General features: G+C 42.6%; 1 protein-coding gene across 3 annotated transcripts in view; it reads right to left on the bottom strand.

Moving 5' to 3' along the window:
* Positions 1–17,889, bottom strand: part of zfyve27 (zinc finger, FYVE domain containing 27) — a 216,938-nt gene that overhangs the window by 179,431 nt on the left and 19,618 nt on the right. The window contains exon 6 of one of the 3 annotated variants that reach the window (XM_063071390.1): positions 12,324–13,832. The exons of the other annotated variants lie outside the window; for them this stretch is intronic. Within the exon in view, the coding sequence (XP_062927460.1) occupies positions 13,552–13,832 (281 nt within the window). The 3' untranslated portion in view covers positions 12,324–13,551. Of the gene's footprint in view, positions 1–12,323; positions 13,833–17,889 lie in introns of those variants that run through there. 3 annotated transcript variants of the gene reach the window in all.

The raw sequence follows: 17,889 nt of genomic DNA, 5'->3' as shown, positions 1-17,889 counted from the left end.
ACTGAGCTCCACCAGGCCCAGTCAGTTCTTTGTCATTGACACCAGTCCACTTGTAAAACGAAGGCCACACTGGAACATTTGACTGCTTTGGACCTATACTCACTGGAGCTTAGAAGAATGATCAGGGATCTCAGTGAAATTCACCAAATTCCAAAAGGCCTACAGACATGGAGAATATGTTCCAATAGTGGAAGACTCCAGGACCCGCGGCAAAGCCTCAGATAGAAGAATGTTCCTTTAGAACAAAAATAAGGAAGAATTTCTTAAATAGAGGGTGGTGAATTTATGGAATTCATTAAAACAGATGGCTATCGAAACCAAATCATTGGGTATATTTAAAGCAGAGATTTATAGGCTTGATTAGTAAGGGTGTCAAAGGTTACGGGGAGAAGACAGGAAAATGGGGTTGAGAGGGATAATAAATCATCCTTTATTGAATGCCTGAACAGACTTGATTGGTCAAATGACTAAATCTGCTCCTATCTCTTACAGTCTAGGACTGTAGACAGCCCTCTTTTCCCTCAATATCATTGCATAGAGTCCAGCAACTAACTAACACTTCTCAGAACTCAGTTACATTATTAAAGAGTCCCGCCTACAGGATGACCCATAATGCAGATCTGAACAGGACCAGGACAGAATCTGTGATTAGTTATTGTACAGTCAGACTAAATTTGCCTTGAGATGTCACGATCAAGAGTGAAGGATCACCAAGCAACAGGATATTTTTCATTGTATTAATAGATTTCTAATATTGTTTGCTCCACTCAGACTCCCTGAGGGCAAACCAAACAATACCAAACTAATTCCAGATGAGCAAATCTTTGAGTCTGAAAGAACAGGGAACATTAGGAACTTGCAACCAGACACATAAATCCCTAGATCAAATGACAACCCATCAAATGCTCATGTCATTAATGGACAGATTTCTCCAACTATACATCAAAGGCACTTCAAAATGGCCTGCATGGGCTAATCAAGAAACAATTTTGCTTCTATATCTACTAAAGTGACCAACTAGGTCCATCTTCCCTCTTAGATGGTCCCTTGGGACAGAGGATGACTTATTCCCACTCCAGTTCTTCAGGGATTGATGAGGGCAATGCAGGAGCCAGAGATTGGCCCTAACCATGGACTCAACTCCATCTACCTGCGTTTACTACCAAAACCTTTAATTCTCCTGCTATGTAAGAATCTATTTAACCCTGTTTTATATATATTTAATAAGGTAACCTCTACTGCTTCCCTAGTCAGAGAATTCCAAAGATTCACTACTCTTGGGGAAGTTGTTCCTCATCTCCATCTTAAATCTACTCCCCCAAATCTTCAGGTTATGTCCCTTAGTTTTAGTCTCACTTACCAATGGAAACAAATTTCTTGCCTCTATCTTATCTCTCTCTTTCATAATTTTATGTATTTATTTAGAGGTGTATAAGATGATGAGGGGCATTGATCATGTGGATAGCAGGCTTTTTCCCCAGGGCTGAAATGACTAACACAAGGGGGCATAGTTTTAAGGTGCTTGGAAATAGGTATTGAGGGGATGTCAGGGTTAAGTTTTTCACATAGAGTGTGATGGGTGCGTGGAATGCACTGTTGGCGGTGGTAGTGGAAGCGGATATGATAGGGTGTTTTAAGAGCCTCTTAGATAAGTGTAAGGAGCTTAGGAAAATAGAGGACTATGCACTAGGGAAACTCTAGGCAGTTTCTAGATTAGGTTACGTGGTCGGCACAACATTGTGTGCCGAAGGGCTTGTAATGTGCTGTAGGTTCTCCGTTCCACAATCTCTTCTCACTTTTCGGAATTCCAGCAAATATAGTCCCTGACTTCGTACAAACTAACCCTCCCCTCCTCATTCCAGGAATCAACCTGGTGATTCAGAAACCGAAGAGGTTAGCCTATGAGGAGAGACTATACACAGTGGGTCTGGCAAGAACAGCTGACAGATGAATCCTGATATCCAAGGATAAAAGGTACAGATATAAAAGCCCAAGAGGGAGCTTAGTTCCTGGAATGTTGTGGGTCTTGGCTTCTGCCACTGGAACACATGCACTGTGCTTCCGCTGTTAAGTCCTTCCGGGCAGGGTGCAGTGTCATCGAGTTCACACTGTGACACACTATTGTCTTGGAAGAAAACAGACTTTACATGCACAATATTCGTAATTCATTGTTTCTGCACCCATTCCTTGTCTGCCACTGCTTCACCCCAGTGTTAATAGCCACATGAATTCTAATAATGGACCATTCTGCACAGTTCATTGGGCAGTTAAGAAAATTCCACAAAAGCTTCTTTTACGCCTCTAATTGCAGCAGCGACAAAGTTTAAACTGTGCTGACAAGTCCCATTCCAGTCAGGTCTGGAAGGAACCGTGCCTATTCAGTTTATCTTTTCAAACTGTGCAATCTCAGGCTTAAATATCGTTTCTGTGTAATGGAGATGGTGAAAAAGGGAACCAGCAGGAAGATGGTGTGTAGATTTAGCAAATTAGTAATCTCGTACAAGGAGAATCAAAAGCAAACAATTAATCTTTTGTGTGCTTGGTGTGACACAGCAGTACACATTTACAAGACTGAGTTGCATTATGTGTCTGGAAAGGGCAGACATCACCCCCAGATGGTTATGGCGTGCATTACTAAAAGCAACAGCAGCCAGCTTTAAAGAAACTCTATAGAGGCCCTTCCCAGCTCACAAATGCCAGACATGTACGTTCAAACAAGCATTTGGGAGATCAGTGGGATATATTTGCCAGCTGCTGCTAGAAGGAATATTGGTACGTGGACAAAATATTGTGCATCTCAGGCACATCCCACTATCAGTAACACCTACAGGAAGCACTGCCCCAAGAAGGCATCATCACCATCCAGACCAAATGACATAGTCCTAATCACTACAGTTTAGCAATACCATGACCACTTTACAGTAAGATGGACTGTGTTTATTTGTTCTAATAGGGTTTTCTTATTTTAAAAGTGTATTATTCATGATTTTTTTTTGTAAATGCTGTTTATCTGATGCTATGTGCCTGTGATGATGCTGCAAGTATTTCATTGCACCTGTGCGTACGTGTACTTGTGCAGATGACAGTAAACTTGACATTGACATTTCCAACTTGTTCAGGTCTCAGGAACAGAATGCTGCTGTAACTTGGAGAGGACCTTAATCTCCCCTCCGCTGTCTATTTTTGTTACATCAAGAATCTCAATTGCGTCCCCAGATCCTCAGCTGCCCTCATTAATCGTTTCTCAGAAACTAGTTGAGACAGCTAACAGCAGGAGTTGTTCGATGGTGATAGGACACGGGCACCCCAGGTCTCAAACCTGTTCCTTCAACATCCATGGCAGCTCCATAGAGTGTCTCCACTTCCTAGCTGAGGAACCAACAACCAAATCGGAACCGCTCCAATTCTACAAGCGTACCAGAGGGGAAAAACAGACATCACAGCAATACTTCTAAATAAAGCCAAAAGTCAATTTTTTTGACATATGCATGCACAAGTGCAAGGAAACGTTTATTTTAGGAAGGTGCAGGCTGAGCACTCCTCACTGCATATAAATTGCTCCTCGGTGGAGAGAGCTAGGAGCAGAAAATTTCTGGGAGTGCACAGAACAACCATCTTACCTGCTTCCTCAACACTACCTCTTTAGTCAAGAAAGCACAACAGTGTTTCCACTTCCTGAGGAGATTTAGGCAAGCAAGACTCTACCCTGCTCCCCCAGACAAACCCCCCACCCAAAAACCAAATTTTACAGGAGCACAATTCAAAGTACCCTAACCAGCTACATAACTGTCTGATACAGGAATTTCAGGGCATCTGACACCAAGACCTTACAAAGGATTGTGAGGACTGCTGAGAAGTCTTCCATGCTTCCAAGATATTTATCAAGAACGATGAGTACACAGGGCCTATAGCATTGGAAAGAATTCATCCGTCCAACAATCTCTTTGACCCTCTATCATGGCAGGTGGTACCATAGCACTAGGACAAAGATTGTTAGGATGGGAAATAGCTTCGTCCCCCAGGCCGTGAAACTACTAAACTCAATGCCACCATCCAGGTCTCATCACCTATGAAGCCGCAGTAGCATTGTGCTGCTTACTTTTTAAACTTGTGTCGTAAATGCACCTTATTATTTGTTAATTCACTAATGGTAATATTATTTTATGTGTTGTGTCTGTTATATGTTCCGTGTTGTGCATCTTGATCCAGAGAAACATTATTTCATTTGGTGGCACACATGTATGTGGTTGATAATAAACTTGAACCTACTTGCCTCACAGACACATCACATCATAGAAGCAGTAATCACAAGAAGAACATCAATTAAAAACAATTTTACAAGAAAGAGCACAATTAGAATAATTTAGTGCAAAGTGATTGAAGTGCTCACAGTGTTGCTAAACTGGAGTGATTAGGCATCATAACAGGAAACCTACTAGCTGTAAACTCATCCATTCAGAGGAACAGCAGATTCACTCTGAAATTTTTGGTCAGACAAAGACAAAATAGATCCAAGGATGAAGGTGAAGTATCATCTCAATGTAGGGCACACTGTGCACGTTGGACAATTTGCACCTCCTTCTCCAATCAAGCTACACCTCCGACTGCTCAATAATTTGCACTAGGCTTCCAAAGTGACGTGATAAACACACTAGATTCTGCAGGTGCTGGAAACCTTGAGCAAAACATTCAAAATGCTGGAGGAAATCAGCAGCCAAACTTGCTGTACGTTCCCAGTGCTTTCTGTTTTCATATTAGATTTCCAGGATCTGGCCATTTTGATTCCCAAACTCTACGCCATTCCACTTGCATAATGTAAAATGACCTTCAAGTACATCCCAACCAGAGAGGATGCTACTTCATAGATTTACAGCCTCTAAAATTAGCTTGCTACAAAATTCTCTTCTCTATGAAAGGAGAGAGAAGAAAGATTTAGAGAGGTCCCAAGGGGCAAATTTTCCCCACATGAAGAGAGGTGGGTACTTGGAAAGAGCTAAAGGGTGGAAATGATTGCAGCAGATCCAATCATATAATTTTTTAAAAATTCAGAAAATACATGGATAGGAAATGTTCAGAAAAAACACAAAAGGCACTGGAGGAACTCAGCAGTTCAGGCAGCATCTATGGAGCGAAATGGGCAGTTTATATTTCAGGTTGAGACCATTCACCTGGACTGAGAGATAGAAGGGAAAATGGGTCTGGTAGGCAATATGGTCAGAATGCACAAGTTGGGCTGAAGGGTTTGTTCTTGTGCATGAGATCCCAGTATAAATATACAAAAGCTTCGTAAAGGCTCTGCTTTCTATCAATTTATCCTAATCCCCGACTCCAGACACAGCTACATCACTATTTATTTTCACTAAAACATTATGATTACACAGACAAGTGGAGCTCTGGTTCAAGACTCTTTTGTAAGGTCAGGAGGGGGTGAAAATAAAAGCAGATGGACTAAGTCTATTAGAGTAGAGAGAATCCAGGATGTGTTTCTGTCACAATGATTTCTGAACCCACCCACTGTTCTGGAAAGCCGGTTGTACTAAGTGCTGACACAGGTTAATGAGGCTGAGAGGAAGTTAGCTCAAAAGACTCTGGGGAGCATTTGTAGAGGAGCAGGATTGAAAAGCAGAGGAGTGACGGCAAAGAGTAAGACATACAAAATGCTGAGGAGGTCAGCCAGTCACGCAACATCTGTGGAAAGGAATAAAGATTTGGTATTTCAAATTGTCAATTTTTTATTCCTTTCCATTGATGCTGCCCGCCCTGGTAAGTTCCTCCATCATCTACCTGTCGATTTCCAGCATCTACAGAATCTCATGTTGTGCAGTGATGTCAAAGCTGTATAGATCCTTGGTTTAGACTGTGGTTACTATACACAATTCTGGTCTTCACCACTGAAGGAGCGGACAAGAGAGTTTGCAGTGTTAGAATGAGCAGAAAAACCAAAGACACCTAGAGTTCCTTTAACACAATGAATGAAGTGGGAGTGTTTAGCTTCATAGACAACAGAAGAATGGGCTGCTCCTGTGCCTATGAAGAGATGTGTCCACTCGTGTGAGAACCCATGAGTGCAAGGCAGTTACTATCCAATGAGGGAATGTGGCAGCTAGAATGTGGCAGGAAACATGTGGACAGATGTTGCTGAGGGCAAACTAGATAACTATTATACAGGTTTCCCCCGCCATCCGAAGGTACAGCATTCCTATAAAACTAAGCCGGAATGTCGTAAAGCGGAGAAGCAATTACCATTTATTTATATGGGAAAATCTTGTGAGCGTTCGCAGACCCAAAAAATAACCTACAAAATCATGCCAAGTAACACATAAAACCTAAAAATAACAGTAACATATAGTAAAAGCAGGAATGATATGATAAATACACAGCTTATATAAAGTAGAAATACTTTTCCACAATCATTGCCTGAACTGCTCTCCGTAGCGAAAATCTCACGCAAGCGCTCTCCAGTAACCTTTAAGCTATGAAGCTGCCAAATCATACCAAATAACACGTAAAAATACACAGCCGATATAAAGTAGAAATAATGTATGCACAGTGTAATATCACTTACGGGAATCGGGAAGACATGGAGCATACTGATGATGGTGTGTTAGGCTGAGTCATCGCAGGTTGGAGTGGTGCAGTGGCCCCCACTCTCCAGGCTGCCGACCGATATCGATCCGCGAAGAATGCAGGGGTCCAGCAGTAGCCGGGTGGCACACAGCACATCTTTAAGAAAAAAGCCGAAATAAACATGCTAATTAATTAGGTGCCACCCGGCACGTAATTGTCGGCCCAGATCGGAGGTGATTGCTGATTGCGTCGCCTCTGATCTGGGCTGACAATTACGTGCCGGGCGGCACCTAATTAATTAGCTTGTTTATTTCGGCTGTTTTCTTAAAGATGTGCTGTGTGCCTCCTGGCTACCGCTGCATTCTCCGCGAATCGGTATCTGTCCGCGGCGTGGGGGTTGGGATGGTGGGACACTGGGGTGTCGTCTGTTTCCATCAGGGCAAGCAGGTCACCTTCTTCTATGTCTGCCTGCCTCGACGTCGAAGGTCGAGGTTCGTCATCTGCTGTGGCTAATGTGGAAGTCTTGAAAAACGACAGTATACTTGACTGCTGAGCCTCACGCATTTTTCTATCATACAGTTCTTTGTAAGGACTCAAACCATCTTGCAAATATGCCCTAAACCAATGTACCCTTTCAAAATTAAAGTCGTACTTTATCATTACTCATTCGGTTTTGATTGTTATCCTTTCCTCTTCCAATTGCATCAGCTCTTCATCTGTCAGTTCTTGGTCATGGGATGCCAAAACCTCTTCAACATCATCTTCGTCAACTTTCACAAGCCAAACTCACTTTGTCCTTACTTCGTTCACCACGATCAAAACGCTTAATTATGTCTAGTTTTACGCTAAGTGTAACACCCTTACGAGCTCTTTTAGGTTTTTCCAATACCTTAGAACTCATCTTGCTAACAACTGCTCACAGGCACGTGTCTAAGCAATGCTGGCAAGAATGCAGTTCCGAATCCGGGGGAGAGCGGCTGCTCAGGGCGCGCGCTGCCTTTTATCGTAACAGTGAAAACATCTTCTGTTAGCGAAAACAGGGAACTAATGTAGTTCTTTCGTAACAGTGAGGTTTCGTAAAGCGAACGTTCGAAAAGCGAGGGACACCTGTACACTGCTTTTTCCCCCAGATGAATGATGTTTTGCTTAGCTGTACGCATGTGTATGGTTGAACAACGATAAACTTGAACTTGAAGTTGCAGAGAAAGGAATGGAAGATTGTTCAAACAGGGGAGATAAGGAGAAGCTTGTAGACGTATGTGTGGAACACAAAACCCAGGCACAGATCCAGACTGTAATTCCACACACTGTATCCAATTTCCTTTTTATGTGAATTCCATATACTCTTCCTTACACCTCTACAGAGTTTCCTCTGTCTATGTTATGAAGCCCTCAGCTACTCAGCCTGGGGCAGAATGGTAGTATAGTAGTTAGTGTACTACTTTACAGCACCAGCAATCGCAATCAGGGTTCAATTCCCACCACTGTCCGTAAGGAGTCTGTACATTCTCCCTGTGACCATGTGGGTTTCCTCCAGGTGCTCTGGTTTCCTGCCAGATGTACAGGTTAAGGTTAGTTAGCTGTGGGTATGCTGTGTTGGTGCTGGAACATTGTGAGCCTTGCAGGCTGGTCCCAGCACATTTTAGGATTGTGTTGGTCGATGACACAAACGACACATCTCACTGTATGTTGCAATCTCTATCTAACTACCTTTACCTATCTTGGCATCTCAAGGCAAATTAGTTTATCATCGTCACATGTACCGAGGTACAGTGAAAAACTTGTCTTGCATTATGTTGATACAGATCAATTCATCACAGTAGTGCAGGTAGAACAATAAAACAATCAGAATGTAAAATGAAGTGTTATAGTTACAGCAAAAGTACAAGATCAAGGGAAAAGGCGTATTACCAAGCCCTCCTGAAAACCTCTCACTGTCCATCGCTGCCTTTACTTAAGTGGCCCAGTACATTTAGAAAACAACATGTAAACAGAAACACGAGGAAATCTGCAGATGCTGGAATTTCAAGCAACACATAAAAGTTGCTGGTAAATGCAGCAGGCCAGGCAGCATCTCTAGGAAGAGGCTTATGCCTGTGCTTTGCCTGGCCTCAAGTAAATGCAAAGGATTCCATGGCCCTTGTTTGAAGAGAGCACACCGAGTCTTACCAACACTCATCTCTCCAACATTTTACTAAAACTCATCTGATCCTTTTCTTTCTCTCCATCTAATCGATACCCATTTGTTCCTTGAGGTTGGCACGGTATCAAAGGCAGTTAGTGGAACACTTTACAGCACCAGTGATGTAGGTTCAATTCCCGCCGCTGTCTGTAAGGGGTTTATTCATCCCCTGTGACCACATGGGCTTCCTCCAGGCGCTCGGGTTTTCTCCCACATCCCAAGGACGTTAAGAGTTAGGGGTAGTAAGTTGTGAGCATGCGAGGTTGATGTTGGCAGCATGGCGACAGATGCTGGGGCAGCCCGCAAATCTTCAGACTGTTAGTCTTTGACATAAGTTACTTATTTCACTGTATGCTTTGCTGTACATGTGACAAATAAAGCTAAACTGTATACCCACTCAGCCCCATCACTCTGTTTTTTTCTACTCCTCTATCTGCCAATCACCCATACACCCTATTGTTCTCATCTGGCCTCCCGCCCCCTCCCTTTGATCCAACCTCTATCTCCTCTCCTATCAGATTCCACCATCTGCAGCCCTGTGTCACCTCCACCCACCATCTCCCAGTCTGTCTGTCTTCTCACTCTCCTCTCATCAATCTCCCAACCTGGATCCAACTGTTCTTGCCTCCCCCATCCCTCTCACCTCTTTATACCATCTCCCCTCTATCTTTCAGTCCAGATGAAGAGTTTCCACCCAAAATGTCAATAATCCATTTTCCTCCAGAAATGCTGCCTGACCCGCTAAGTTCCAATAGATTGCTTATTGCTTCCTCATTCTTATCACCTCATTGTTGCTTTGGGGTTCTGACTGTGCAGAAATTGACAGAACAGATTTCCTCCAGTTCATTTTGGCTGGCTGTGGAATTCCTCGGGACATCTGAGGAGAAGGAAGATAATAAAAACAGAAACAGCTGAGAATACCCAGCAGGTCAAGCAGTATCCATGGTGAGAAAAACAGTCAACACTTAAAGGCCAGAACCCTGATTCAGAACCAAAATGTTGACCTCATTTCTCATCCACAGATGTAATCCAATCTGCTGAATTTTCTCAGTTTTTTTTTTGCTTTCAGATTGGGGTTTTTGGGGGGATGGGGTGAGAGGTGTGGGGATAATAACAAGAAGACAATACTGACAAGTGTGAGGTATTGCACGTTGGAAGGACAAACCAACGTAGAACATACAGGGTTAATGGTAAGGCACTGAGGAGTGCAGTGGAACAGAGGGATCTGGGAATACAGATACAAAATTCCCTAAAAGTGGCGTCACAGGTAGATAGGGTCGTAAAGAGAGCTTTTGGTACATTGGCCTTTATTAATCAAAGTATTGAGTATAAGAGCTGGAATGTTATGATGAGGTTGTATAAGGCATTGGTGAGGCCGAATCTGGAGTATTGTGTTCAGTTTTGGTCACCAAATTACAGGAAGGAAATAAATAAGGTTGAAAGAGTGCAGAGAAGGTTTACAAGAAACTCAGTTACAGAGAAAGGTTGAATAGGTTGGGACTTTATTCCCTAGAGCGTAGAAGAATGAGGGGAGATTTGATAGAGGTATATAAAATTATGATGGGTATAGATCGAGTGAATGCAAGCAGGCTTTTTCCACTGAGGCAAGGGGAGAAAAAAACCAGAGGACATGGGTTTAGGGTGAGGGGGGAAAAGTTTAAAGGGAACATTAGAGGGGGGCTTCTTCATACAGAGAGTGGTGGGAGTGTGGAATGAGCTGCCAGACGAGGTGGTAAATGCGGGTTCTTTTTTAACATTTAAGAATAAATTGGACAAATACATGGATGGGAGGTGTATGGAGGGATATGGTCCATGTGCAGGTCAGTGGGACTAGGCAGAAAATGGTTCGGCACAGCCAAGAAGGGCCAAAAGGCCTGCTTCTGTGCTGTAGTTTCTATGGTTTCTAAGAAACAGACTATTTAGTGTGAATCATTAAAGACCAGCGCTGATCTTTCAACTTGGCCTCACTTGAGTATCCTCAACTCTCTGCATTCCCTTCCCAGCTAAAAATCCAACCATCTCTACCCAAGTTTGCTGAATAACAGGCCAGCTCCTTGTTTCTGAGACTACAAAAACCTCATTCAAGATAACCTCAGAATAAGAGCAGAATTAGGCCATTTGGTCCATCAAGCCTGCTCTGCTATTCAATCATGTATTTTTATCCAACCCCATTCTCTTAATCCATTAATCTCTGCCTTGATTACACCCAAAGTCTTGGTCTCCAGTCTTCTGTGGTAACAAATTCCAGAGTCACCATCCTCTGGCTAAAGAAATTCCCCCTCATCTTAGTTCTAAATGGAGGCCCCTTCATTCTGAGGTCGTACCCTTGGATCCTAAACTCTTCCACTAATGGAAACATTCTCTCCACGTCCACTTTATCAAGGCTTTTCAATATTCAGTAAATTTTAATGAGATCCCCCTCCTCATCCTTCCAAACAATCCTCCTACAAAAAGCCTTTCATTCCTGGGATCATTCTTGTGAACCTCTCCTGGACTCTCTCCAGGACCAACCCAAAACTGCTCACAATATTCCATTTGTGGTATTCTGACCAATGCCTTATAAAGCCTCAACACTACATCATGCTTTTATGTTCTAGTCCCCTTGAAATGAATCCCAGCATTGCATTTTCCTTCTTTATTAACTCCACCTGCAAGTTAACCTTTATGGAATCCTGCAATAGGAATCCCAGGACCTTTTGCACCTCTGGTTCCTGAATTCTCTCCTCATTTAGAAAACAGTCTACCAGCAAGGGGAAACATGAACTTCACATCTTCACTGTTAACTCAGCTCAAAGCGTGGGCTTGCAAACCCAACATCAGATGATACCAGGAGACCAAATTAGGCCGTGAGGGTGGAGAGAGGGCTGGCAACAGCTAAAATTCTAATACAATTTTAAGTAATAGCATACCGCAAATTCACCCTCATCCCTTCACTGGAATGAATTTCACGCTGTAATGCAGGACAAATGACTGCATTTGACATGGTTATTAGGTGCAAATCTGGGTAATCCCTTCCATTCACAGGGGAGATGGAAAAGGGCAAAGGAGGTTTGGTTGGAAAGATGGGAGGAGGAGTCAGTGGACTCCAAATTACAAACAGAGGTTTTCTCTGCTGAAAAGACTGGAATTAGTGGTAGTGGTACACCCAGGGAATTCACCAAATAACCCTGGAACTTTAGAACCAAAAAAAAACAAAGAATTCATGTATAATTCAGACTCAGATTAAGGCTGCAATTCAGCAAACTGCTCTCTCAATGCAGACTGAGGATATGTCCACACTAGACCAGATAAATCCGTAACCAAAGCTTTCTCTCTTCGTTTTGACCCTCCGTCCACATTGAAACTGCGTTTTCCGCCCCCGAAATCGGAGCTTTTCAGAAACGCTCTCCAGAGTGAATAAATCTGAAAACGCCTACTATCCGGCGTAGTGTGTACGGGGTAACCGGCTATTTTTAAAACCGTTATCATGGCGTGCCGGAACAAATGGTGGTGGCAGCACCGCATTTCATTGTTTTCTTGATCGCAACCTCCAACACCGCAACGATATCTGACAGTAGATGTGTAACAGCCTAAGGTAACATTGTACGGAAATACAAGATAACACTGATGCAGACATGTTTTATACATTTAACAAGGTGCTTTATTAATGTATTGCTTGTGCAAACATTCAATATCTGCAATTGTCACTTTTGCCCAGTAAATCATTTTATTGCACATGTTAAATACAGCAAAATAATACACAAAGATATGGCAAAAGTAAAGGCAAACAAATGAGGTAACAGCAAATTTCACTTTTGCCCAGTAACAAGCCTTATTGCATTTAGTTGTAGCTGTCGCCCCTTTCATCGGTGAAGAGACTGTGGCTGTAGGAAATGTTTCTGGACAAACGCACACCAAGTCTTTCATTTGGCAATTTCCTTTGAAGTTTTTCTAGTCTGTAACTAGACAAACGCGCACCGTTTCCTCTTCGCTTGTTTTCTGTGTGTCCTGCGCATGCCCAGTAGGAGGCGATTCACCCAAATACCCGTTTTAATGTGGACGGAGGTATTTTCAAAAACGCCTAGTGTGGATGTCTGTCATTTTTACACGAAACCAGTGTTTTCAAAATTATCTAGTCTAGTATGGACATAGCCTGAAAAAGGCACAATTTATCTATCCCAGATCATTTCAAATCATCCCACCCAAGCTAAACCCACAAAATTAAAAGCAAACATTCATCTTGAACATATCAAAATGTGAACCATTTGATATTTAAAACACAAGAAAAGGAAGACAGATAATGAAAGTAAACCTGCACAATATACAAGAACAGATAGTAAAAGTTTTTAAAAATAATTATATAAAGTGGAAAAGAGTGACTAAAGTAAACAAAGGTCCTTTTAAAGATGAGAAGGGGATTTAATACTGAGTAATGTGGAAATGACTGAGGCCTTGAATGACCATTTCATGTTGGCCTTCAGTGTGGAAGACATGGCTAACATGCCAAAGAGAGATGTTATGGATGTGAAGGGAGGTGAAATCTTCGGCTAGATGAGCCATGATCTTTCTTAGGCGAAGCAAGCTCACTGGGCCAGATAGCTTAATCCAGTTCATGTTCCTTATGGTTCACTCTAGTGTAATTTGGAACTCCTTCCCTTTTGCCCTACTAATGCCTACCACCACTGCCTCTACCACCAAGATACCCTGATAGAGGGTTGAAACTCTTACTGCATTTAGTTGGCCAAAGGGTATGGAACCACGGCTGAGGAATCATAGCAGACAGGACCCTAGTGAAGAGCAGACAATGATTCTACAGGTAGCCACTACAGTGGAGGCTTTGGCTGCTTTTTCTGGAGAATCTCTATATGTGGAACGTTCACTCTGGACTCCTTGCAGATGCTGGCACATCGTTGGAATTCCCACTTCCTTCTTTCCCACAGGAAAAGCAATACTTCTGGCAGTCCAGTGCCCCAGCAGCACACTGCTCCCTGCAGACTCTGCTGAGAATGCTCTCCTCCACTACGAGGTGTACATGTCAATGTCGACTTCCTCAGCCTATCAAACCCGCTGTGTGGAGCATGCATCCTTATAACCCAGCTCAGCACTGGAATAAATATTAGTTTTTTGTCACTTGTACAGTACAATGCAATATACACAAGTATATATACATACATACACACACACACACATACACACACACACACCTATACTTAGATACATATACATTTATACATATATAGGGCAAGGCTGCCTAAGACTTTTGCACCGCACTACATTTGCGGAGCAGAGAGTATTGGTAGATCTTGTGGGAGTAAAGGATGTTGGAAATGGTGAGGGTGGAGCCTGTTTTGGGGGTGGGGGTGGGGTTTAAAGCAGGTGCAGAAACACCCAGCCCTGAGACACCAGGCAAACTCATATGATTCCAGATAATTGTTTTCTTGATCATTACAGAATGCCTCTCTGGTGCTTCCCGCTCCCTTCTCTCTCCCTTCCGCTTTGCCCAGCCATGATTCCCCTCACCCTGCCCCCTTCCCACTCTCAGACACAGCAATTGGTTTTAGAATATTGCAGGAAGTCCCCGGGTTATCCACGGGTCCAAAGTCCATGAGTCAATTTTCTCCGCAGGTTGGAAAATACTCAAAAAAACCTCACGACTGTGAACACACCTTCAGAGCATTGTAATTAAATACATCCAAAAATTATAAGCAAGTTTGCTTTTTTTATATAAATATGCACAAATTGGTAGGTGCCTGGAATGCCCTGCCAGGGGAAGTGGTGGAAGCGTATACAATAGGGTTTAAAAGGCATTTAGACAGATTCACGCACAGGCAGGGTATGGAGTTATACGGACCATGTGCAGATAAATGTGCAGTTTAAATTGACAATATAGTCTGCATTACTCTCTTCTCACTGCTGCCATCAGGATGTTGGTTCAAGAGCCTCAAAAACCAAACAGCTGGTATAGGAACAGTTATTACCTATCAAACATCAGGCTCTTGAAACAGAGGGGATAACTTCACTCACGCCAACACTGAAATGGTTCCACAATCTATGTACGCACTTTCAAGGACACAATTGTATTTCTAATCTATATTGACTCTTCTATTGTATATCTTACAGTACATACTATTACAAATTGCTATAAATTGCACATTCAAATGGAGACATAACGTAAAAATTTTTCTTCCTCGAGTATGTGAAAGATGTAAGAAATAAAGTCAATTCATCGCAATTGCTCAGTTTTTATTGCTTATTTGTTTTCTTTCCTTTTTGTACAGTATTTGGAGAGTTTGGCTTTTATTTTGCACATTTGTTGTTTGTCAGTTCTCTTGGGTTCAGTTTTTCATTGATTCTATTGCGTTTCTTGTATTTACTGTGATTGCCTACAAGAAAATGAATCTCAGAGTTGTATACTGTGACATGTGTGTACTTTGATTTGGACTTTGAGCAGGCTGGAAGGCCTGCCTCTGTGCTGTGTAGTTCTACATTATATATTACAGCCTTGGACTCAATGAATGCATTCATTTCAGATGATCAACTATTCCCATCTTTTTGCTCAAATATCTTCCCTCACCTCTTCCGGTAATCCTGACAATCCGACGCTAAATCTCTCTAACAAACCCTCGACACTTGCCAACTGACATCCCACTCTCAACCAAACTATCTCAAAATGTCACTCATTGTCTGTTGCTCTCCTCCTCCGCTGCTCTGCACCTGCCCACTTTTGCTGCACAACTTAAAAATGTTTCATTTTCTGACTTTTCCCACTCCCCCATTGCATTTTTATTTCAGATTTTCAGCATCCTTCCCACCCTTCAGAGATAAACAGATTTGATATGGTTTGGTGACGCCACCATCAGGCAGGAAACAGAACTGCACCCAAAATGTGTTTCAGGATCTAGGGAACTTCAGATTGGTGCAATCCAGTTGCACAGTCGTCACATATCATCAAAAAATTGGAAAGCTATATATTTTAACATGCCAGAATCACGTAATGGTTATTGTGAAGGGATATAGATATGTTAGTTCAGAGACGCAGTAGCAAGAATGTCAAGCAATCAGAAAAGTCAGAGATCAACAACTTTAATGATATATTGGCCTCCCTTATGAGATTATAAAGAGCTTTAGTGCGGCCTCTCCTGCACTGTTCTGGTTTCCATACCGAGAACAGGATGCCACAGCAGTGCAAGGTGGTAACTGGTATCAGTTTAAATTCTTTTCAGGCTTCCAGCTGGCTACAGATGTCAATTTTAAACCGACGTTTCAATGACGAATTCTGCTATCTTCATCAGGACTGATGCCTGGGCATGTCCAGTCTGGTGTTATTTACACCGCCGTCACCCATCACTCCTGATTTTACCTCCGTCCATCCGACATCCAATCAGTTTTCCATTTACAATCTCGTTTACAATCTCATTCCAGTTCTTACATACAGCGAGACCTTCGTCTTTGTTAAAATTATTTTCCTCTATTTTTACTTCAATGGCTTCCTTAACTAGGCAGTTCCAAAAGCCATTGGTGCAGCACAATAGTTTTGTGCCGTCGAAGTCAATCCTATGGCCGTTGCGAATGCAATGTTCTGCTACCACCAATTTCTCCGGGTAACCCAAATGGATACACCTCCCGTGCTCCTTGATGCGAGTTTCTACTGTGCGTCCCGTCTGGCCGATATATACTATTAGTACCAGTCACAAACACATAAGGAAGCTCAAATCACAGCTTATATGGGTCAAAGATGATCTGAGACTCAGGACGTCTGGCATTTACAGGATTCCCTGTGAATGTGGAGCAGCATATATCGGCCAGACGGAACGCAAACGATAGTTACCTGAGAAGAATGGTACCTGTAAGAGAGGCTACTATGACAGCAACAGTCACTCTGACTGAGCTGCAGAAGTCAGTGGCTGCAACTGGAGATGGAGTTCATGGCTCCACAATCTCTAAGGCGTTGCACAAAATGGGTATTTATAGAAGAGTAGCAAGAAAGAAGTCACGGTTTGCCTGTAAAGGCTTTGCAAAGCATCACATAGAAGGTACTGTAAAAATGTGGAAGAAGGTCTTGTGGTCAGATGAGACTAAAATGGAACCTCTTGGCCTCAATACTAAGTGGTACATGTGGCGTAAATCAAATATTGCTCATCAGCCAGGTAACCCCATCCTCACTGTAAAATATGATGGAGGTAGCATCATGCTATTGGGGTGCTTTGCAGCAGTAGGCACTGGAAATTTGGTCAGCATTGATGGAAAGATGAATACAGACAGATCCTGGATTAAAACCTGCTAGCCTCTGCCAGAAAGCTTAACAGGGGAGGAAGTCTATCTTTCAGCAAGGCAATGACCCAAAGCACCCTGCCAAAGCAACACTGGAGTGGCTTCAAATGAAGAAAATTTATGGCCTTGAGTGGCCCATTCAGAGTCCTGACCTTAACCCATTCGAACATCTCTGGCAAGACTTCAAGATTGCTATCCATTGCCACTCACCAACTAACCAGGTGCAGCTCTGGCAATTTGGCAAAGAGGAATGGACAAATCTTGCTCCATCACATTGTGCAAAGCTAATTGAGACTTACCCAAAAAGACTACTGGCTGTAAAAAGCTTCAAGAGGTAGCTTAACCAAGTACTGAGCAAAGGGGGAGAGGGAATGAATACTTTTGAACTTATGACATTTCAGGTTTTGAATGTTTATTTTTTCATACTTCACAATTTCCCTTGTTTTTTGGTCTATACTGTGAAAATAAGCATCACGTGAATCACAATTCAAAAAATTCTTGGTTATACAGATCAAAATCCCTGGATGTAATACTCATACGTGAACGAAAGGTTTGGGGTTGAATACTTTTTCCAAGGCACTGTATACCTAATAACTTGGCCTTCATAGCCGTCGGTGGCAATGGATTCTAGATTCACCACCTTCTGAATAAAGAAATTCCTCCTCATCTCTGTTTGAAAGGAAAGTCCTTCAATTTTGTTGTGAACTGTCAGAGGTTACAGCGGGATATCGAGAGGATGCAAAACTGGGCTGAGAAGTGGCAGATGGAGTTCAACCCAGATAAGTGTGAGGTGGTTCATTTTGGTAGGTCAAATATGATGGCAGAATATAGTATTAATGGTAAGACTCTTGGCAGTCTGGAGGATCAGAGGGATCTTGGGGTCCGAGTCC

Source organism: Mobula hypostoma, chromosome 19 (genome assembly GCF_963921235.1).
Source record: "Mobula hypostoma chromosome 19, sMobHyp1.1, whole genome shotgun sequence".
Lineage (NCBI taxonomy): Eukaryota > Metazoa > Chordata > Chondrichthyes > Myliobatiformes > Myliobatidae > Mobula > Mobula hypostoma.
Note: the sequence above shows the minus strand (reverse complement) of the source record. Positions and strands in the feature narration are given on the sequence as shown.